Source organism: Hyaena hyaena, unplaced genomic scaffold, assembly GCF_003009895.1.
Source record: "Hyaena hyaena isolate Hyena2069 unplaced genomic scaffold, ASM300989v1 scaffold_877, whole genome shotgun sequence".
Lineage (NCBI taxonomy): Eukaryota > Metazoa > Chordata > Mammalia > Carnivora > Hyaenidae > Hyaena > Hyaena hyaena.
In genome coordinates, this window is record NW_024081514.1 from 581,070 (window position 1) to 605,187 (window position 24,118).

The window sequence follows — 24,118 nt, forward strand, 5'->3', positions numbered from 1 at the left end:
TAAGTCTCACTCTAACTTGTTTTGGATTAAGAAAATGATTCAGACTCAGAAACATGTGAATGATTAAGTCTTGTCAAAGGAAACAATGTCATGAATGTAAGTACCTTGAGAATTCAAGAACTGGGCCACTTATTGTCCTAAGAGAGAGAAGGAAGAGAAGTTTATGGAAGAGTTGTGGGTCAGGGTAGAACATCACTAACAAACAACACTGCTGGAAGCTGGCTGGGCAGGGTAGGGCCAAGTCTCATGGAAAGCTCCATCAGTCATGCACTTTCCTAACATTTTTACCGCAAAGAGGGGCTCGACAAGATATTTAACTATTAATTATCACTTTTGGATTAATCTCCTGGAAAGGTAATCTTTTAATGTGACCTTTATGATAAACCCAAAGCTTATAAAACATGTTTGCTAGAGGAAAATTTACGTGTTTGTTTAAGCTGTAAGGGAGTTCCTCCAGCCTTGGAGTAACTAATATACTACTATAGACATCATTTGGTTTCTTGTTGGTTGGAAGGCTTCAAGCTGTTCAAATCTAGCTTTCTCCTTGGAGACTGTGTGAAATTAAAAATAGTTTCTGGCACCTTATGATCCAAACCACATCAAGTTGAGATCTCCATTGGGTTTTGGCCCTTATTTCAGAAGTCAGAACTTCTTGCTAGGCTCTGTGGTGACCTTCATAAAGTCTGATGATCCCTAATCATCAAAGGTTTCCATTCATCTACATTAGAACTTGCTAATAAATAAGTTATTTAAGATGATAAGTGATGATGTTTTGAGTCACTTTTGCTTATTCAGTATGACCTGATACATGGTATACGTGGTGGGAACTTGATAAATGTTTACGAAACTTAATCTATTAAAAGCAAATGCAACATAATTAAGTAAGAGAAAAATATAGTAGAGGAAAGGATAGGGTAAAAAGACAAAGAGAGAAAAAAATAATGAATGAAAATATACTGAATCATGGGATTTAGAAATAAGTATTCAATGCAGAGGTGAAGCCTGGTGATCTGTGGGCTAAATTTTCCTATACAGATATGTTTTGGTAGGTCTGCATGGCATTAAAGTCATTTGTTTTGGGGGCAACTCTCAAAAAAGGAAAAAAAACCAGGAGATTTCACATTAAAGTTGTCAAGAACAGTAACAAAAACTCCCAAAAACAGGTAGCTTTTTTTTACTCAAAACACTGGAAATCCAAGTCACACTGGGCCCCCACATTCCCTCAAGTGGGGCTGAGTTGTGGTTCCTCGATGGGATGTGACCTCATAGTCATCAAAGACCTCTGGTCACCTAACTTCAGTGTTTTCCCTTAAACCTGGCCAACCTCCCTCATGCCATCACTTTCCTGAGTCCTGTAAGCATTTGAGCTTTTCATGTGATTTCTCCTAACTCCCTTTCCTTACATGTGAAGAACTAGTATCCAGAGGTAAAATGACACAACTGTAATACCTGAATACTTCCAATACTTTGAATTCCTGGTTCAATGCCTCTCTTTACTTAGCAATCATCAGAAGGAAGGAATAGGGAGGAGGCATCAAAGAAACAAATTCTAAAGGGTCAATGCTAGAGAGACAATTCCCATTTTCCATTTCTGTTGACCCTTGAGTGTCATAACCATGGATGACAGTCGACCTCACATGGCCATAGCAATCCACTGGGCATCTGGGCATCTTACAGCAATTATCATTCCAGTCCTTGTTCTCACTGCCTCTCTGCAAAACCCTCAAAAACAGGACTCACTTCCATTCAGAATTCTGGAATACTCCCAGGAGGTTCTGGGAGGCTCATTACTTTCCATCAAAATGCCCTCCTGTACAGAGAGTGTCTGCTTACCATAGTTTCTACCATTGATATTTTAAAGATTAGAGTCTGAGTTGAAAATAAAAACACTTTCTAGAAAGTTTAAGTTATATGAGATGGAACATTTCTTAATCAAATGTCTTTTTAATCAATTTCACTAGAAATTAAAATGTATTTTCTCTTCTCTAGTTCATTTTTTATTTAAAAGAAACTATTGATTTAAGTCCAAGAATCTATAGTTGAGCATAAGAAAAATTTAACACAGGATTATAAAAACATTGGATCAAATTTCAATCAATTACTATCCAAGGAATTTTGAATGGAAATAAACAAATTATTTCACTTCTAAGTGAAAGCTTTATAGATCCGACATGAAAATTCTTATTGCCACAGTTAACAGAAGTTTTGCAAATTAGTGTCTATATAGAGAGAAAAAAACCATAAAAGCCAGAAACATTTTCAGGAGGAGAAAAAGACAGTATCTGCCAGCACTCAGACAATGATTTTCCTATGCAGTTTTAGTCCTAAAATTAAGCTATCTTGTCAGTAATTGATTTAAACCGTTGAGTCTCAAGAACTGATATAAATCTTGACATCTAAAAATGGATATTAAAATCTTTTTCCTAAAAGATTCTACATACTGGAAGAATTCTTTGTTTTAATGAGCTGTTGCCATTTCATTCAATCCACTAGTGTTGTATTTATAGAATACATACCCCAGGCAAGGAGGCCCTGTGAGGCACATGAAAATGAAGTGGACAAGTCCCTGGAATCTAGCAGAGGGGAGAGAACATGGATAGGATGACAAGACAGGAAACGGTGGCTAGGATAGATGCAGTGGCACACTGTGATTCCAGCTTGCTCATTTATGTATTTGTGTATTCGTTCATGCACCAAACAGTGACCCGTTCCTCTGCTAGGGCCAATCCTAGAAGCAGAGGGACAGAGCCCCTACTCTCAGGGAAGTTGTGGTCCAAAAGAGGAGAAAGACAATGATAAAATAATCACACATGTGCATGGAGGACTGATGAACAGTTCTGAGAAAGCACTAAAGAAAGAGATCTGGCCTGGTCCAGTAGAAGCAGTTGACCAAATGAGCTTTGATCTCAACTACTACTAAGAGTTCTTTGGGCAGAGAATGAAGATGCAAGTACAAAGGTGCTGTGGGCACAGTCATGGGGAGTACTCAGGACTGAAAGAAATACAGTGGCACACAGAGCACAAACAGTGTGAGTCAAACTAGACGAAGCTGTGGATCAGGCAGGCCTACCTACATCATGAGAGGCTCTTCATGCTACAGTGAGGATTTTGGCTTTGATAATGACAGCAATGAGAAGACATCAGCGAGGTTAAGCAGGAAGCAGTGAGGTCTGATTTAGTTTTGAAAAAAACAAATCACTTTGCTTGCTTGCTTGAGAACAAATATGTCAGGAAAAATAGGGCAGAATGATTCAGGAAAGATATGAAGTTAGTTTAGATTAGGGCAGTTGAAATAAACGAGTTTATAAATTTGAAATATTTAAGCATTAAGATGGCCAAGCACTGGTGATTACTGTTGTGAGAAAGGGGAAGGCAAAGGAGAAATCTCACTGAGACATGATTCCTAGGTATGTGGGGCTGGGTAGAAGGTGGTGCTAGGACATCAGGAAAGAGCAGGTTTGGGGGAAGGGAGATCAGAGAGTGATGATGGATACGTTGAGTCTGATGTGACCTTACAAACATAAAAATAAATAGTAGGATACAACTAGGTGGATGGGTCTGTAGGTAAGAGGTGAAACCAAAACTGAGGATCTATGTTTGTGGGTTTCATCTTCGCAGAGGTGGTCACCAAAGCCACGGGAGTAGAAGAGATTGCAGAGGGACACCATACAAAACAGGAAAAAGAGAAGGTGTGGGGGTTTGAGAGCTCTGACATTCAATGGCTGAACAAATGACCATCAGAGAGACAGAGAAAGAACCACTTGAGAGGTAGGAGGAAAACCAAATGAGCACAGCACCATGGATGCCCTAGCTAGATTGTGTTCTAAGAAGTGACCTGGTCAGTGTCAAATGTTGCCAAAAGGTAAAGATAGAAGATGGTCAGAAACATCTGCTGGATCTAGTGACGCTGGCAAGGCTGTGTGGGGGAGGCTAAAGCTCACCTGAAATGAACTGAGCGTGACACCGAAGTGATGAAATTAACTCATCTCCTAAAGTTTAGCTCAGTTGGGCGTGGGAGAAAGGACAGTAGTACAGGGGAAATGGAGATGAATCTGCATGAGGTTCTTTTGGCTTTTATTATTTATTTATTTACTTATTTATTATTAATATTTATTTTGAGGGAGAGAGTATGGGTGGGGCAGAGAGAGATGGAGGGAGAGAGAAAGAGAATCCTAAACAGGCTCCCCGATGTTAGTGCAGAGCCTGATGCGGGGCTTGAACTCGTGAGCCATGAGATCATGATCTCAGCTGAAACCAGGAGTCAGTTGCTCAACTGACTAAGCCACCCAGGAGCCCCTCGGCTTTTATTTTTAATGGAAGAAAATGAAGAGTGTTTAAAAGACAGCACAAAGAGTTTCCTAGAGGAAGGTTGCTTATGAGGGGAAGGGAGAGGGAAGGAGGACGATGAGGAAAAGGATCCTGAAGAGGATGACTGGGGTACTTTCCAAGGACAGGCAGAGGTACTGGTCTAGGAGGAGAGGACGGAAGAAGGAAAGAGTGGGAGTAGATGGCTGATATCTAGAACAGAGAGCACTGTTAAGTGACTTTTCCCTTTGTAAAGTCAGTAGTGCTTTTCACCACCAGAAAAGAGTAGTAAAGATTTAAACGGGTCAGTGAAGAAAGAGGGAGAGCAGAGTAAGTGAAAAGGGGCCATGCAGAGGGCCAAATGAGGCAGGAAGTCAGTATGTATGGAGGACTGAGATGATGACTTCTACGTCACCTTGAAGAAGCACACTATCATATTGATTCATGTCCAACTGAGCCTTTGCCAGATTGTTTAATGGAATGTGGGCTTTTATTTTGAGAAGACAGACAAGTAAATCCATTTTCAACTGATGAGTGTTAAGACTTCAATAAATACACTAGGTTTTAAATAAATTTTACAAATCAAACTTAATCTCCTAAGTATGAAACCAAGTTCTATCTTTAAATTCTACTCTTCTTTCAAAATAATTTCAGAAAATTTCACCCAAACTGATTCTTTAACATAATTCTCTATCTACATAATAAGCAAAAATTAAGAAAAAAAAGATGACTTAAATGTAAATCTCACATGATATGTGAAGTTCTCTTTCTCGTCAGTAGAGACTAAATCTATTACAAAGATATCTCAATACTGGAAACTGGAAATCATAAAGAAGTGGAAAGTCGTCATTTCAAATTTCAGGTGGCAAAGAGCAATCAACATCAGAACATGTGAGTTGTTTTTTTTTTTCCTACCATATTCACAACACTTCTTTTTTCCAGTAGTATTCGAAATAAATTAGCTGTAATCTTGTTATCATGGACACCTTGTTCAAGGCCGCGATTATCATCTTGCATGAGTCTTCGATCCATGATAACTTCAATCTGACCTAACAAACAAAAAAACAAACAAACAGGCCAGGGTTATTAAATACAAACTAAGGATCACATAAGTACAGGCATGGTCTGATTGAAGTCAAGGAGAGCGATCTATACAACCCATAGTACTGAGGGCTTTCTCAAAGCAGCATGCAGAAATGCAAAAAACAGGACTGTATTTTTGGTCTTCTTCGTTAATGTCTAGTAAAATCTGAGTAGAAATTTAAAAATCAGACAGATCAAAATTCAAGTGAAATTTAAAAAGAATTAATCTGAAGAGTAAATTATATATCCTCTAAAATTTTTAGTGGTAGCATTTAGAATTTAAAAATGTTTATGAGGCTCATAGGAAATATACATCACAACATCACACATAGAATAAAAAGACAAATACAGATGCATAGAATCTAAAAAGGACTGGAAATACAATTTATGTTACTTGATAATGTGGCAATTCTTTGAAGAAACCCCAGAATTTGGAGACACCTACCATGTACCCCCTTCCCTCCCTGGTATTATGTTAGTGGCATCAGCTGTCCTCTCTTCTAGTTCAAAAAGGGGTCTTATTTGGTTCCTTCATTTGCTGTACAATAATTCCACAACCCCTCTAGTTTAAGTTGTAAGCTATCTAAGTTATGAGTCAACAAACTAATATAAATCAATCAACCAACCAATCAATCAAACCAAACCAAAACAACCCAAAAAGCTACCCAGAGACATATTCATATATTTATACTAAAAAAAGCCCCTCATCATATATACGAAAATATGTGTATATTCATCCATCCATCCACTCATTTATATTTGTTATAGTATTAAACAACTGTTTGGCATAAAAGAGAAGTATGTAAACTATTTTAAAAACTGTTATTCTGACCTAGTCAAACCAACTCTGTTTAGTTTCTTTCTTCTAAGTTTAGGTATCCAGTACATAAAACTCCCAGTGATGGTCAGAATTTTCATTGTTACTACCTCCATATGTATCTTAGGACATAGCCTTCTAGAACTTGCACCTCAGGCACTGGGGTTAACTGTCCCCATAGCCATCTATGGCTTTGATCACTTCACACCCAAATTAGTACATCAATCTTCTGGCAATTTCTCTATTCTCCCTGCCTCCAAATGTTAGCCCACATAATACGTGGGACTTGGTATATCTCCTGGACTCTTCTCAAATTGTTATGTTTGCAGGTATTCAGACACCAGGGTATTTGGGGGGTCTCTAGCGGGAGCAGAGGAGCTTTATTTCTCAGCTCCTCTTTATCAGGGAAGTGGGATAACTATCTAGTCCGTGACTGTTCCAATCTAGTATCTAGTTCCCTACTGAAGGTCCCAACTTTGAGAATTTAAGGCAAGGTTTAAAATGGGTGGCTCAAGAGTTACAGCCAGCACAAAGATGTTTCATGTTTTGATTTTTAAAAAATCAAGTCAACATTTACAAATTGGACAGCTTCACATAAAATCCCAGACTTCTGGGTTCTTCAAGCACAAAAAAATTGGGCAACACTGGGCCCCATTCCCCATGGCAACAATAGCCTGGCACTGAGCAGCGGCTGGCCCACTGTGTGCAGGAAATGGTGGGCTCCAGTTTGCCCACACCCTCCCACTGCCCACTGCATTCCCAACGTGAGACCATTAGTATTTTTATAATGGCATCAGTGTCTTTATGGTGTAATCTCATGGTTCTGTGTAATGAAAGCCACGAAGAAAAATTAGAAGAAGTATGTTTCTGTGTGTGCACGGACATAGAGAATGCATGCATCTGCCTGATATAAAAAGTGGGTTTGTGACAAAGGGTACACCAGACACCTGCACTCTTTTATCTGCCTGGTTCCTAAGACACTTGTCTTAGCAACTCTTAGTATGGAAGAAAGAGCAACTGACTACCATGTAAAGGATAATTAAAAATATGTAGTATAAGGGATATTGGCCTTCCAATAGAAGGTTTTATAAAAATTAATCTGTGTCTACTATCTATTTTTTCTTTCCATCTTGTTCTCTTTTTTGGAATCCTTAAAGTTACATCTGTCACCTCTTTATCCCCATATCTGTATTATTACAACTCCTTTTCCTTCTTCTTTCGAGTGGTAGTGCCCTAGAAGGATGCGATTCAGGGAAGGACCTAGGTTTGGAGTGTAACCTCCTGCCTTGGGAACTTAGGCAAACTTGGGAATTTCTAACTTTTCTCCCTGCCTCCTTTCTTCCTTAATTTCTGGAGTCTGAGCTTCCACAGCCATTCAATTACGACAATGAGAGAGACTTTTACAAACAATAAGCTATCAGGAGACATAAATTATCTTTAAGAAACAATTGTTTTGTGGAGTTTTAAGTCCCTCATTTTTCATCGAAGACTAAGGATATACATTATTTTATGTTATTTTCACAAAACTGCAAATTAACTAATAGTCTCATTCCCAAGAGGAGGTGGCTGGCATCTGAAGATGAGAATTAATACATACAACCAACAGAAAAATTATACACTTGGGACTGAAACTTGTAAGAGCAAAAGCGAATCCAAACAATGCGCACCACTTTTCAAACTTGAAACCCCTAAAGACTGAGCGGAGAGTAGCGTCAATCGATGCCTGGCATCCTGGATATAGGCCATTGTCGTCATTGGATAGACATTTGCTTGAAGAGGTAATTTGCTCATTGTCATTCTAGGCTGAATCTGTAAGACCAAACAGTTCACTTTAAAAAAAACAAATCAAATGATATTTATATGTGTGATTTAAAAAATTAGTACTGACTATAGAGGAGTTTTCTTCCAAAGAGAAAAACAGTACTGTTTCCTTTCTTGTTCAAAGGAAGAACTAAATTAAAAATTAAAACATTCTTCAAAACAATATGAAAAAAAAATTACAAGGATTTTAGGAAACAACTTTTAAGTGAGAAAGGTAGAACTTATCCTGGTTTTAAAAATAGGCATTCCTATTTAAATTCAGAATAAAAATCTTTAACAAAAGTCTTCTAGCTTTCCAATATTTGCATAAAACAAATTATAAAGGTATTAAGTATTCATTTCTCATCTAAATCTAACATACTGCTTTGGTAATGAATGCTAAGCATAATAGCTCTCTCTTCCCTTTCAAGAAATATCTCTTATAATTCTTGAATCAGTTTTAATAAATACTACAGATCCCCTCATCAAATCCTAACATATTACGTTAAAATAATCAAATTCATATTTATATTTAAAAACTATTCAGTGCTTACTCCTCTTGTTTCTTTTCAATGTAGATAGTTCTAAATTTCAATTTTTCTTGGTCTAGTATCTGAATGCATGAAATACATTATTTTAGTGTTTTATTGAAAATGCACTACGCCGGCTGGGGTCAGCGAGACTCACTCAAACCACACAGAGACTCAGTTATCAGGTATCTTATTTGTACCACATAAAAATGACATCTCTGCTGTTAAAATCATGAAAGTCTGAGAAGACAATTGAGAAAAAATGAGGTACAAAGTTAACCTAATAGTTAACACATACTGAGTGCCTATTAACTCCAGGCACTCTACTGGGTATTTCATAAATAAGATCTCTTTTACAGCAACCCTGGTTGCTGAAGTGAAGTGTGTCCTTCACTTACTGGTTTTAGTGAATAGTGTCCGCCCAAATCCACGTCCACCCAGAACCTGGGAATGCAGTTTTATTTTGAAATGTGATCTCTACAGATATAATCAAGTTATCCTGGATTAGGATGGGCTCTAATCCAATGACTGGCATCGTCCTCAGAGGGAAATTGTGACACAGAGGGACACAGAGACATAAAGAGAACACCATAGCTACTCTGTGACAGCAGAGGCAGAGAATGGAGAGATGTGTCTACAAACCAACGGTGCCCAGGATGGCCTGACACCACCAGAAGCTAGAAAAGACAAGGAAGGAGATTTCCCCAGAACTTTTGAAGGGAGTGTGGCCTTACGGACATCTTGATTTTGGACTTCTGTCATCTAGAACTGTGAGAGAATAAATTCCTGTTGTTGTAAGCCACCCAGTTTGTGGTCATCTGTTATCTCAGACCTAGGAAATTAATACACTGGTGAAGAAACAACTGTAAAATGTTGGGGGGGGAAGGATAGTTTGGAAGAATTCTCCATTTTTCCTGTGTAATCCTGATCTTTCCATTCAAATGAATTTGTATACTCATAGAAAGCACATTTAAACTGTCATGACTCTGGGACTGTCACTCTCACTCCCTACCTGTGGGTCTAGATTTCTAGCTTTGCCCAAGTACAGCTCTTTCTGAGGCCTAAAAATGTTTTTTTTTTTTTTTTTTTAGTCTATTTTTTAATAGGCCCATTTTAAAAGCGGAAATATTTAGGTTATACATTTAGAAATAATATTTTCCCATGTATTCAAATGCTTGATTCTTGAAAAGAATACTCACATTTTTATTCACTTTTAGTAAGTTTTTTTTTCATTCATGTAGACACCCACACATACAAATAATTGCTTCTGTAAGATTTTAAGAAAAGAGTTTCTTTTTTGTATACAAGGAAAATGAATCACCATAAAGTCAGGGATTCATCTGAAAACCAAACAGCTGTGGTAAAATTAACATGTAAATTCAAGTATATAATGCAATTTTTATGCTTTGGAAAAGGTTTAAATTTAACCTTTGCAGGAAATTGTATAAGAGAAAATGATCACAATCTCTTTTACTCAGCCCAGCTGAAAATCAGACAAAGTAAAAGCATTTGTTGTGAAATTATTTCTATTCATAGCCACAAATTTCTAAAATGCTAATGTCTTGAAAACATGCTAATATTTTTAATAGTATTATTTCAAAGATATGTTGTCACACACATACACCCTGAATACAGAAATTTAGGTAACAATCAGAAGAGCCCAATTAAATTAGAGAGCTGACAATGTGAAAAGATTTTTAGTCAATTTTCTCATTACTATTTCAAACTATTTTGTGAACATTTCGATTAAATACATACCTACCCATATTTCTCAATAGGTATGTTTGTATTTGTGTGTCTATGTACACACATATGTGTGTATATAAAGGTAAACACAAACATTATTGATAAAAAAAAAAAAAGAGGGGACGAGTTTTCATGAAATTTAAAAGAGCCCATTAATACAGTATACATTTAAAAGTATCTATGTATTTGGGGTGCCTATATGGCTCAGTTGGTTAAGTGTCTGACTCTTGATTTTGGCTTAGGTCATCATCTCATGGTTCGTGAGGTCAAGCCCCATGTCAGGCTCAGTGCTGACAGTGTGAAGCCTCCTTGGGATTTTCTCTCTCCCTCTTTCTCTCCTCTCTCTCAAAATAAATAAATAAACATAAAATTTTATTTAAGTGTATATGTAAAAAATAAAATATGCACAGATCATTTCCTTAAGAGGGGAAAAATACATACTCCTTCAAGCCCTGATTATGTTTCCTTTCTATTAGACAAATTCCTATCTATTTTGGCATCAAGGGAATTAACATGCAAATGGTCACCAAATCTTCCTTTGAAAAAATACATCCTTACAATCAGATGTTCTACAAATCAATCCCTCAAATATTTGTTCTAACTTTGGAAATCTGACTGAATAAGGAACCTAGAAGTACCTGTTAAAATTCAGTTTTATTTTCAAAATAATTTGTAAACTTAAGCATATTCTTCAAAGGACCCCAAATCAACTGGCCTATTACCATACATAAAAGTTACACACTAACATAGCCATTACTTAGAGATTTTAAAGGAAAATTACCTGGTATCCATTCAGGTCAGTATAAAATCTGTTTTGGCTGTTGATGCTAGAAGAAATTCTCATTGCAATCTCACGGTTATGTTCTTTTCGGATGTCCACAATATTGGAAACTTCCACAGACTGTCCATCTATTCCTAAATTTAAAAGAATATATATATTAACGGAAATTTATTGTTCCACTTTTCTTTTTTAAAAGTTATACTTTGAGAGAAAGAGAGAGAGACAGTGAGCCAGCAGGGGAGAGGCAGAGAGGGAAAGAGACAGAATCCCAAGCAGGTTCTATGCTATGACCTCTGCAGAGCCCAATGCAGAGCTCAAACTCACAAACCGTGTTTTTACGACCTGAGTTGAAGTCAAGTGGTAGATGCTTCACCAACTGAATCACCAAGGCACCTTAATTGCTCTGCTTTTCTTTAATATACTGTAGAACTCCTTCCAAAGTTACACTTTTTCCTGTTTTCTATTCTTATCTTTACCATGTTTCATGGTAAATGTGTCACCATTCACCTTTTTTTCCCCCTTCTCTCTCTTTCTTTTTTTTAAATTGTCAGATGGTAGAAAACAATCACTCCGGGGCACATGTTAACAGAAGGATGAAGAGGCTGGGATGAGATAAATGCAGATGAAATATAACATGCAAATGATTCTCCAATGAGTTCTGCAGGGGAAGGAGGACATTAAACGAGAAAAGGTCAGCTCTGCTACAGGCCAGTCCACCTGTCATCTGCACCGCCATTCCCCAACAGAGCCATGCAAGCCTACTTCTTCACCATTCACATTACACACTGGAAATTAGAAGCGGTGAAATTTACACTCTGACGGTTCACGAGACAGTCCATTATTGCCTATGATCTATAATCTAGGAAAAGAGACAAAGAGATCCAATGAGATGATTTATGGCTGAAAGTGACATTACCATATTAGTTTTTGTGGAGTATAATCTGGAGAGCTCCCCAGAAGTTAAATCAATTTTAATTGAGTTTGGTATCTCTTAGGACCCCTTGTTATGGAGTGATTCATTTTGCCCTTTGCTATATAAAGCAGAGGACAGCTTGGAAAAGTCCCAGATGTATCAAGCATTTATTTTCTTGGATAAGCCTAAAATGTTCACTAATTTCTATCTGTCGCACTGCCCTAAGTGTATCTACTCATCCTTAGTGAAGCATGGGGTCTATTTCAGAGATGGAGAAGTGAGTTATGAAGAGATCCAATACTCTCATACAGTCAGAATATGTAGAGGAGATACAGGATTTTCTAAGAAAAAGAAAAATCAGGAAAGCAAGCAATCAAAAGAAGACGATTGGCCCTATCATATTTCACACAGTGGAAGGTTTTTAAGGTTCCAAGAGCCTTGGACACTTACCTGTGGTTTCAATTGTTCCCCACCACTCTCTACTCCTCACACACAACCTGCCATGGTGCGCTGATAACCTGAACACTCTTTAAACAAAAAGGGCTATGTAAAGAGAAATGGGGCGCAGAAAAAGGGAGTAAGGAGGACTTTTGCTGGGAGCCAAGAAGAATCCCCTGGGCTCAGAGAAGGTACAAGCAAACAGTTAAAGAAAGGAAGACTGAATCTGTGAGATTTGTGGAAAAGAATGTAAATGCAGCTAGCCCAGGCACTGAAGGTTTATAGGAGAAGTATACTGGAAACTGAAAAACATAAATAATAATCTGCTGACAATACTTAATGGGCTAAAGTACCCCCTGCCCCACTCCACCCCAGTCCCATCCCCCATCAACAGAATTCTCACAGAAGTTCTTTTCTGGTAGATGTTACTCTTGCAACTCAACAGCCCCAGTAACAGATGCTTTCAGCTCTTTACTATGTTCATAAGGCTGTGAAGAGCAGTAAATGTGAAAGAGCAGGGGTGGGAGGTAACCTTTCCCCCTCCTGCAACAGTCTGAACCACTAACCTCTTTCCTTTTAGACCCACATAGATCTTTCCTTCCAAGAATTACCAGAATAATCTGCTAATGTAGCTAGTTGATCCAAATAGCTTCGTGTACTAGTACTGGGAAGCTAAAAGAAAAAAATCACATACATGGATGACAGAATAGCAGGATCATCTCTGAACTAGGAAATGCATTACTTTATTCTTAATCCCAAGTGGGCCTCAATCCCATGAGTCCTGAGGTCATGATCTGAGCTGAAATCAAGACGCCTAACTCACTGAGCCACCCAGATGCACCGGAAATGTATTATTTTAGAAGCAAGCTTTCCTTTCAGTAGGTTTACATTAAAGGACATTTTTCAAACCTCATCACGTAGAAGTCAGCGGACATGGGAGGAAAGCAAACTAGGGCATGGACAGAGTTTAGACAGAAAGATAAGGGAATAAGTACTTTATTTCTGAGCAAACACGCGCATGTTAGAATGTAAGCTCCTCAAGCACAGAGCCTATGTCTTCCGTACCTTTATGCTCCCAGCACATAATAGGTACACAGTAAGTGGTGCTGAGTGAAGGGTAGCAACTATGTGGAAGAATCAGCCAATAATTACTGAATGCTTACTATGTATCATATGCTTTACATATGATAACTCATTCAAACCTGACCCTGAGCGTACTTGGAGGTTCCTTGTCCCAGATCACTGGCTGACGGAAGCCGCACTAAGCCTGTTAGCCATCATGGCTCACTGGCAAACTCACCACTGACAAAACTGAGGTTACTTTGGGACCATGGATTGGAGCAGATTGGTTGTGACTCTAAGTAGTCAGGAGACTTTCAGATTACTTTTTAAGAAGGGGAGAGGGTACTGATTTGAGACGTGATATGCTGTAAGTGCCACTTGAGTAAAGTAAGTTATTAACAAAATAGTAACAAAATAGCAACAAAACAATAAAAATTGAGGGACAGGCTTGCCAGAATATAAAATTCCTTTAAGACAACCCAAAATCTTTTTTTAAATGCCATAGTCACTTTAGAAGCCAAAAAGTAATACATATTAATTAAAGACACTATGATCTTACTTATCCACCTAAGATGGACACTAATGACAAGCGCAAGCATGTTCACCGTGCACTGCTGCCAAAGGTAAAATCACCGGAAAACATGCTAGATGTTCATCAACAGGCAAATGATTAATAAAACCAGAACACTCATGTTATGGAATGCTCTGTAGAAAATGTAAGAATGAGGTGGCTCTCTGCCCTGGTGCAGAAAGATCTGATGCAAAAAGGGAATCCCACATTTGTACACTGTGATGAACTTCATGCTAAAAACAAACACAATACGGGGCGCCTGGGTGGCTCAGTCAGTTAAGCGTCCGACTTCAGCTCAGGTCATGATCTCACAACTCGTGGGTCTGAGCCCTACGTCGGGCTCTGTGCTGACAGCTCAGAGCCTGGAGCCTGCTTCAGATTCTGTGTCTCCCTCTCTCTCTGACCCTCCCCTGCTCACTGTCTCTTTCTCTCTCAAAAATAAATAAAACATTAAAAAAATTTAAAAACAAACACAATAGTATACCTTTCTACAGGTGTGTGTATGTGTGTGTATGTGTGTGTGTGTGTGTGAATGCCTATATGCATGCATAAGAGAGAGAGAGAGAGAGCGCGCGAACATGCACAGGTATCTGGATTATCTCTCTTGAGTAGAGGATAGGAGCCACACAAGATTCCAGCAACATTTCCCCTTAAATACTACAATGTGTGAGATTTTTGTTAAAAGAGTATACCTACATATTACTTATATACATAAAATTTTAAGTATTTTTATTTTTTTAATTTTTACTTATTTTTGAGAGAGACAAATATAAAATAAAAATAATGAAAAATAATGAGAGAGCATGAGCAGGGGAGGGGCAGAGAGACAGGGAGACACAGAATATGAGGCAGGTTCCAGGCTCTAAGTCAGCACAGAGCATGACTCAGGGCTTAAACTCATGAACTGTGAGATCATGACCTGAGCTGAAGTCAGACGCTTAACCAACTGAGCCACCCAGGTGCTCTTTAAGCATTTTTAAAAGATGATTATTTTCTGAGAAGGCAGGGAAAAGATGAAATTGAGTAGGCAAGGGGTCAAAGTAGGGAGGCATCACCTTTTGATTTTGTTGCTTAGCACCAGTCCTAACAAAACTGAGAAGGGTACTCCTTCCCGTGTGGTTAGAAACACTGAAAGGCACCTGTGACGTGTCCTTTGTGGGTGAAAGAAGAGGTAGAAGGAAATGTCCACAGAAGGTGTAACTGAGAAATGCAGATGAAGAGCCTGGGTCCATGGCTCTGGGCAGCAGTTGATGGCCTCTGGAGAATTCTAGGCATAATCTTCTCACACGGTTTCCTCCCCTCACCATCAGGTCAGTACAAAACCTATCTGGACAGGTGAAATTAATCCAGAGCTGCAGAACCTCAGAGTTGGTCCAATCCTCTCCACCAACACAATCACCTTATTCTAGCAATTCTGAAATGGAAAGTGTACTTTTCCAAGGAGTATACCTAATAAATTGGACACCGCTCACCATACTCTAATGGTTATAGGAGTAGAAGGGAGCAGTCCGGGAGAATGAGCAGAAGAGAATCTGTTTCACACTTGACAAGAATTCGATATCTTATTAGTGATGCTCAGTGTGTGATTAGGACAAGTCCTTTTAGCAAGATGGAATAATAGTGACTGACCCACACCCATCTAAGAAAATGAAAAGTAAAGACGAGAACGCAGGAGAGGTATTCAACTGAATTTGACATAGACATGAAATCATATAAAGTAAATCCTCAAGAAAAAACAAAAAAGCAAGGTCTTTAGTTTGTTTCCTTAAAATGCAGGTTCTTGGGCATAAATGAAACCTTGTGATCTAATTGCTGCCCTCATTCCTCTTTCTTGAATCTGTGACTGAGCTGTCACTTCATAGCCAAAGTAGAACAATGGTAACAATAATGACAGCTAACAACAACAAAAACACTGTCATGAAAAACCAGGGCTTATAATTCTAAGTATTTCCCCCCCAACTTGGGGGTTATTTCGTATTTTTTTCTCCATTTAAATCACCAAAAATATCAAAATACCTTTCCCATTATGTATTTACTTTTGTGACATTGTTTTTGAGAACTTATCCAACCTAGCCAGGAGTTGACACTTATGGTTACTAACTAACACACACTGCTTAGTTCAACACATAAACTTTAATGACAATTCTCACAACAATGATAAATTTAGTAGGTCAATATGCAGATGCTGTTTTCTAAAAAACAAATATTATCATTTTTTAAAACCATAGTCACAGTTGAAAGTACCAAGAGTAAAAATGGTAATAACTCCCACAAATGAATGACCTTTTCCTCCATGTTGACTTATTCAACTTAACAGCCATTGTGAGATCTAATTTATCCTCTGAGGTACTTGCTGATTTCCAGGTCTGTAAATGTTCACATTGATTATTTCTCCACAAGTGAAAATTTTAACATCTGCTTTCATGAATATAAATTTGAGTAAATTCCATTCTAAGTCTTGAATTTAAGAAAAACGATGATGCACTGCTTTGTTTTATTCCTAAAGCACTAGATAAATAACGACTACTACTTACTGATCAACTTATTATGAGATAGGCACTAGTCTACATATTTTATGCTTTTTATTTTGGCTATTATCACAAGGACACAAAAGGAAATGTATAACAGGAAAGGTATATAGCATTTTGATTCCACTGACCACGAATTTTGGTTCAAAATTACACCAATTAAGTACAATATACCTGAAGACCTAATAACAGAAAAAAAAAAAACCCTGGAAGCTTTTATTTCCTAATAAACATTGATTTTTAAGAAACAACAATTTTTTTTTTTGGAAGCTCTGTCTTGAAGGGAACACAACATCTACATCAGTAACATTTTTTAAAACTCAAAACAGGCAAGCTCTTAACTAAAGGCCTTCCATGAGAGGTGAATAAAGCAACTCACAACACTGAGGCTTTCTTAGTCCATCCCCTATGATCCATGGTTGCGCTGATCTAGGACAAGTGAGGGAAGAATGCTGGAATAATCACAATGGTCCGTTCGAATACCCTCCACAATGACAGTCACTCTGAATTTGTCTACTTTCCGTTGTTTCCCCAATATGCTCCTTTCCAAGACTGTTAGGCAGGAAGCCTGGATTCTGTGCACTCTTCAAGCTGATCTTCTCATTGAGGCAAGAGGTTCTTCCTTGTTTTTGTTTTTTGTTTTTAAAACCACATTTTCACCAGCCCTTCTCGCAACTTACCAAAAAAGAAGCAGTAGCATACCTCACACTCACCCTAACTCCAGTGGGCACTGGACAGACAGAATTTGAAATTCTGGTGTCCCGATGAACTGCGGTAACTAATATTTTTCCAAAACACGTGGCTTTCAACTATTTGCTTTCAACAAAATTGAAGGTATACCTAGTCAAGTTGCCAGGCAGCAGATCATTAAAAATAATTAATTGAAACTCATGTTTGACAATAAACCACTCTGTGATTTATGGAATATAACCCATAAAGAGTTCAAAGGACTGAATGACATTCCTATAATAAGTCTCCTTCTATTGCCACCTACTTATTTATGGTAACATCATTCCTTTGCCCTACACTTATAAAAACAAAAATTAATAAGAAAATCGATGCTGAAACCTATCTCATTCCAGCAAGAAGTAACATTCAGCAATGGACACATTAATATATGGGGATATAAAAGGTATAATTCATCTCACTGAAAGGCTTCCATTAAAGTTCATTAAATAAATGACCAAAATGGCAATAGAGACTGTTCTTGATCAACTGTATACTATTAATAATTTTTACAACTTAATGTAAAACATATATGATACTTTTAGAATAAAAGACATTTTAAATTTAAATATATACATGCATATATACATACATATTTCTTTCATAAGAGTTATGAAAGGTTGACCAATAACAAGACTCTCAAGCATAAAAATATTATTTGAACTTAAAATTCTGTGAGAAAGTAGAATGGAAATATGAGTTCAAGAAGAAAATAAGGGTGTGAAATTTGACTTTAAAAGATGATCTTGGGGGGGGGGGGCGCCTGGGTGGCTTAGTCGGTTAAGCGTCCGACTTTCGCTTAGGTCACGATCTCGCGGTTCGTGGGTTCGAGCCCCGCGTCGGGCTCTGTGCTGACTGCCAGCTCACAGCCTGGAGCCTATTTCAGAGTCTGTGTCTTCCTCTCTCTCTCTGACCCTCCCATGCTCACGCTGTCTCTCTCTCCCTCTCTCTCCTAGAAATAAATAAAAATATTAAAAAAAAAAAAATGATGATCTTGGGGCGCCTCGGTGGCTCAGCTGGTTAAGGTCTGACTCTTGACTTCAGCTCAGGTCATGATCAGGTCATGATCTCACCATCACGAGATCAAGCCTCAGGTAGGGCTCTGTGCTGAGGGTAGAGTCTGCTTAAGATTCATTCTCTCCCCCCCCACCCCCCACCCCAGCTCGTGTTCTCTCTCCATCAAATAAAAAATTTTAAAAAAAGATCTTATTCAGGCCTTTTTAAAAATGCATGATTTGCTATCAAATTGCTCACTGGATATGTTTTTTCTTAAATGTCAATATTTATATTCCAGAAAAAACATCCTTTGTAATTTTTTAAATGTATAAAGAAAAACTAGAAGTCAGCTTAAATATTATTTGTAGCACACAGATTTTCAATTTTTTAAAAAATATTTTTTTGAGACAGAGACAGAGCATGAGTGAGGGAGGAGCAGAGAGTGAGAGGGAGACATAGAATCTGAAGCAGTCTCTGGGCTCTGAACTGTCAACACAGAGCTGGATGCAGGGCTCAAACCCATGAAGTGTGAGATCATGACCTAAGCTTAACCGACTGAGCCACTTAGGTGCCCCAAGTTTTTCAAAATCTTACAGGAACAAGGGTATCTGACTGAAACAACCCCACCTCACACTTTGTAATGTTCTTTTACTCCTTTCTACCTATTTAAGTGACATTTCTCTAAGACCTAGCATCTCAACAACTCACTTCCTTCATCAAATCGTGTCCAACACCCCAACCCTCAAGGCTACTCTCTTTTGTAACACTTATCTCTAACTCATCTGGCCTGCACATCTTCTTAGGAGATAGAACACACTGTAGGTGCCAGGTTTATGTATATTAACTCAATTAATCCTCTGACACACCTGCGAGGTAGACTCTATGCTGCCACGATTTTCAGGATGCCCAAACCAAGGACGTTAATAAACTGCACAAGGTCAAACAGGTAAGCAGTAGAACTGGGATGGGAGCTGGAAATGACATGCAGATGTGTTGACTCCGGAGTCTGAGCTCTTAACCATCACAAACTCTCCTACGTTTCCCATCACCATACCCTTGATCTGAGTTTAGTGCAACACGTATTTGTGGGGGATGAGGCTTCCCTGCTAAGAAGCTATGCCTTCAACACAGCAGCTGCTGTCAAACAGCCCCCAAGATAACCTCTGAGTTCTGAATTTGTGTAACCAGAGTGTGCTTACAGTCCCTTAAAATAACCTTCTCTTTCATGCCTGTAGGGAATAATCAGATTCGACACATAGCTACTTATTTCAATTTTTAAAAGTTCCAATTAACAGAAAAAAAAAATCTTTAGCAGTCAATTGCACATTATGGTATTCCAGAAATGTTTTAATTACCTAAGTCTGCCTAGCCATAACTTACTTAATGCTTTTTACTCTTAAATCAAACTAAATATGGAACATAGTCCTGGGGAAAAAAATATGAGAGATTGATTGCGAACCATTTTAATATCCTTATGAATCTTTTTATGGAAATAAAAACAACTTAAGTGAAGCTCTGAGACCTTGTTTACAAGTAGGAAGACTCCAGGGATGGGAGGTCCAGATTCAAACATCCTTAGAAGATGAATTTAGGAGCAGGGAGTTACGAACAAGAGAGACTTTATGTGATACCAAGTTTTGTGAAGACTCCTTAATAGTTATACCTAGTTGACCATCTCGTCTTTCTATAAGCTTAAGAAACTGAGTCCATGAGAGATTAAAGGACAATCTCAAGGTCACCCTAGTAGGATTAAAGGTACAACTAAAGATTCAGATCTCTAATTCCCAATGTGATCCTCTTATGTGTTAAACTAGATGAAGTTCACTTTGACTCTGTAAAAGTCAAGGATCATGTTATGACTCCACTGAGGCTATAAATTCAAAACAGAGAAAAACTAAGCAACCTCTTTTTCATTGTTAAATGTGCCCAGGCAAGGAAATTATTCAGTCATTTCAACCAAAGGAAAGGCTTTTCTTCCATACTTTTTGATGGCAGTTCATTACATTTTACCTCCAGGCTACTTGCTTTCTTTTAGCAAGATCCATTACATATAGTGCTTTTATAATATGTTGGTGGAAAATAGGCCAAAATATTACATTTATGATATTTCTCCTAAGGGCTGAAACATGGTTTACACATATAATCATTCATTCACAAACACTTGCCTAGGAGAACGTAGTCGGGGGGGGGGGGGGGCGGGGCGGGAGGGATGCCTAGAGGTATATATTGTAACAGATCTGGAACTGAACATTGTGCTAGTGAAAATGTACATGACACATTGGTAACCCATAGCAACCTAATTCTTTAAAGTAGCTGTTGATGTCAGAAAACTAGGGCACCAAAGTCTAATAATTACAGCTCTGAAGACAAATGAAGCCACAGCTAGCAAATGTCACTTACTGATCATTATGTCACCTCAAGGTATGTACTTATTGTGATGGTACAATATCAAATATAACCAGAGGGGATACAGGGGCTTCTGCTTGTATCACATTTTATCTTCCAATTCAAGATTAACAAAAAAAGCTAAAGTAGACTATTTAGTAACACTTAAAGCTTCAACTGAATGAAAGATGATTATAGTACAAGAAAAAATTAATCCTCACTTCTCCCACATTTTCCTCCAGAAAAATGTTATTTTCTACAAACTAAATAATCTTTGAGAAAAAAAAAAGGTTCCAAAAGGGCATTTCATTAAATTATGGGTGCTACCAAATGGATTTCTTATTTAACCTGATACAAGGCAAAGTATTATGTTTCATTAGAAATCTCTCAAATCTCTCTGATCTTGTAGAGCTTTTACAGCTAGCGAGCACAAGATTTCCTCTAATTTAATATTTCTTGAACCCCTTTGAATGTAATGTCTGAAAAATAATGAAAAGAAACACACTGTGTTTTTTAATAGTTTAAATGATGTTAAGAAAGGCCTTTAAGCTGTACTGTACCTCCTACCATTTTCAGAATCTGGAGAGAATGCAAATAGAGTAACTAAAACTTAAATATAAAACCAAGAAAAAAAAAAAAGATGGTTGAACTCATGCCTCCCAGCTCAGTTTGTTGTGAAATCAGTAATGACGACATGGTTTTTAACATTTGGAAAAGTGCTATTTGATTTGTTCCTCATTTTGTTTTCTCTTAAAGCTTAACGTGGGCCAAAAGTTACTTTGAAGAAAAAAGGGTGAAAGAGCAACTAAAACAGAGATTGAGGAATTTAAGGATATTTTATCAGGTTTGTATTACTTTAGCTTTTTAAAAGAATATTTCAAATAAACCAAATTTGAAAGATTTAATATATATAGACACTCAATAAATATAGATAATTCATAATATCAGCTCTGTTTCTTTACTCTTATTGCTGAAAAGTAATAAAACCTTCTGTATAATTAATAGTTTAGTAACCTAACACAATTATAGAATATAATCATATAATATTAATAGTTTCTCTACCTCAAACCCCATTTTTTTTCCTGCCTCATAAATTTGGTACTAACAACAAACAGGCTCTATTCACTAGTACTCTTCCGAATAAACTACATCTGGTCAGTATAAAGGGGGTCACAATTAGCATATATCCAAAGATAGTCTAATAAGTTAAACCTGAAAGTAGGTATTTTTGTTATTTTAAGAAATATTAAACAAAAGCTGATATACAAAAGCATGAAGTTGGCTGACATTTTCTTTGCACCTCAGATGAAAAGCTACATCCTGTCCACGTATTTTGATCAATCACCCAGAAGCTGTGAGACCAAAGTTCAAAACACTGAAGAACTTTCAAGTATTTCTTAGTATTGCTGCTTTGGTGTGGCATTACCAGACCCCTTTCAGGCACTTTGAACTCCCTAAAATCCAAACACCCTGAAGACTTCACATCTCTTCCTTAGGTTTTGATTAGTGATTTAATTAAAACCCAATGAGCCACGAACTCAACAACCTGACCCTTCACACAAGGGTGAGTGAAAACAAAGGACAGATGGAAGTGGGTCAAGAAGGCCACAGAACAAAGGCTCTCTCTCCACACCTGGGCTTATTTTTTTTTTTTTCCCAAGAGGGAGATTTGTTGAGAGAGGCTCAGATACGAACATTAGAAGGATGTATATTTTGGATGAAAGCTTTTTAGGTGAGCTTGTATCTCCATCTCCCACCAAGTACTTTGATGTTGGAAAAAATAAATAAATAAATAAATGCTCTGGACTTGAGAGAGCAAAAAGAAAGATTGCTATGTCACTTCGAATAGTTACATACGCTGGTTTCAGGTTCAATCCAGGCAAGAACAGTAAAACTCATCTGGAAAAGCACTCTAAGTTAACTTCACATTATACCTAACTTATTTATCTGTCATTTCCCACAAACTTCTGAAGCTTTCTGCTCTCAAGCTACAAAAATCTAATACAAATGCTTCAGCCTGTTTATTCCACCCACTGTCACATCCAGAGACAATCTGAGGTCTGTATCCTTTTTTTTTTTTAAATTTTTTTAATGTTAATATTCTATGTGCCCAGCTGAGAACAACTTTCTGTTTCTTAACTGAGGCAATCTGAGGTCTGTATTCTTATTTTCTTATTTTTTTTTAATGCTAATATTCTACGTGCCCAACTGAGAACAACTTTCTGTTTCTCAACTGACCAGAGAGCCAGCGCTGTCACTTGGAGGGCTGAGTCAGTTAAATCTTGGTGGTTCCTGGTTCTGCCAAGGGACTATGAGTCAGCCAGCACTGGGCATTTTCAACTGCTCGGGAAGGGAAAAGAGATGAGGAGAAAAGGATTAAGGGTCTAATAAATACGTGTTTGTTGGAATGAGTAAACAGGCAAGTCAGAGCCTACTAATTTCCAAATCGACCAGTGGGATACGATGGCAAACTAAGCTTAGAGTCTCAGCAGCCGAGGAGGGCCCTTTAATTTATAGAAACCATCCTCTGTGATGAGATCCAGATCCCCTGGACAACGTGCAAAAACTGTGAAGCTGCAGTGATGGAGACAGACTCAATTAAAAAGCAAAAGCAATTAAGCAAATATACTTGATTGAGAAGTTGGAATTCTCTGGTGAGCTGCTTCAGCATTAACTCTGAGACACAACTATCCCTAAGCATTAACTGATGAAAAACAGTGGTGAACCATGCTTGGTAACACAAGTCTGTGCCACAGTGGGTGCCATATTGTACTCAAGGAAGACATTTTCCATTAAAAGCAATAGATGTAAGCAAATCTACAAGTAGAGAAGCAGGTCTCCCATGTGATGTTGCCATTTTCTACCCATAAAATGACACCTTCGGCCATAGCTGAAAATGTAATTTTAGAGCTCTCAGAGACGTTGAACAATAGCTTATGCAAGAGCAGAGTTGCCTTTGGGGCACCTGGGGGACTCAGTCGGCTAAGCTCATGACTTCAGCTCAGGTCATGAGCTCTCACAGTTTCTGGGTCCAAGCCCTGTGCCAGGCTCTGTGCTGACAGCTGGAGCCTGGTTTGGATTCTGTGCTTCCTTCTCTCTCTCTGCCCCTCCTTTGTTCATGTTGTCTCTCTCTCAAAAATAAGCTTAAAAAAATTTTTTTTAAAGAGGAGAAAGGGATGTGCAAAAAGACTTTCTGACTTACCATAGAGGTGAAAAAACTCAATAAAAGATTTCTTTAGAAATACGTACTTCCTTCAAACTTTCACTCTTCGCAGATGACATGATACTCTACATCGAAAACCCGACAGACTCCACCAGAAGCCTACTAGAACTGATCCAAGAATTCAGCCAAGTTGCAGGGTACAAAATCAACGTACAGAAATCGGTTGCATTTCTATACACCAACAATGAAGCAACAGAAAGAGAAATCAAGAAAC

The 24,118-nt window shown here is 37.9% G+C and overlaps 1 protein-coding gene across 1 annotated transcript in view; it reads right to left on the bottom strand.

Annotated features, from left to right (window-relative positions):
- The window catches only part of MAN2A1 (mannosidase alpha class 2A member 1), a 172,827-nt gene that overhangs the window by 18,027 nt on the left and 130,682 nt on the right, over positions 1-24,118 (bottom strand). The window contains exons 17-19 of the mRNA XM_039220332.1: positions 11,063-11,196; positions 7,873-8,014; positions 5,221-5,354 (exon numbers count right to left, since the gene is read on the bottom strand). Coding sequence (XP_039076263.1) covers positions 5,221-5,354; positions 7,873-8,014; positions 11,063-11,196 — 410 coding nt within the window. The remainder of the gene's footprint in view (positions 1-5,220; positions 5,355-7,872; positions 8,015-11,062; positions 11,197-24,118) is intronic.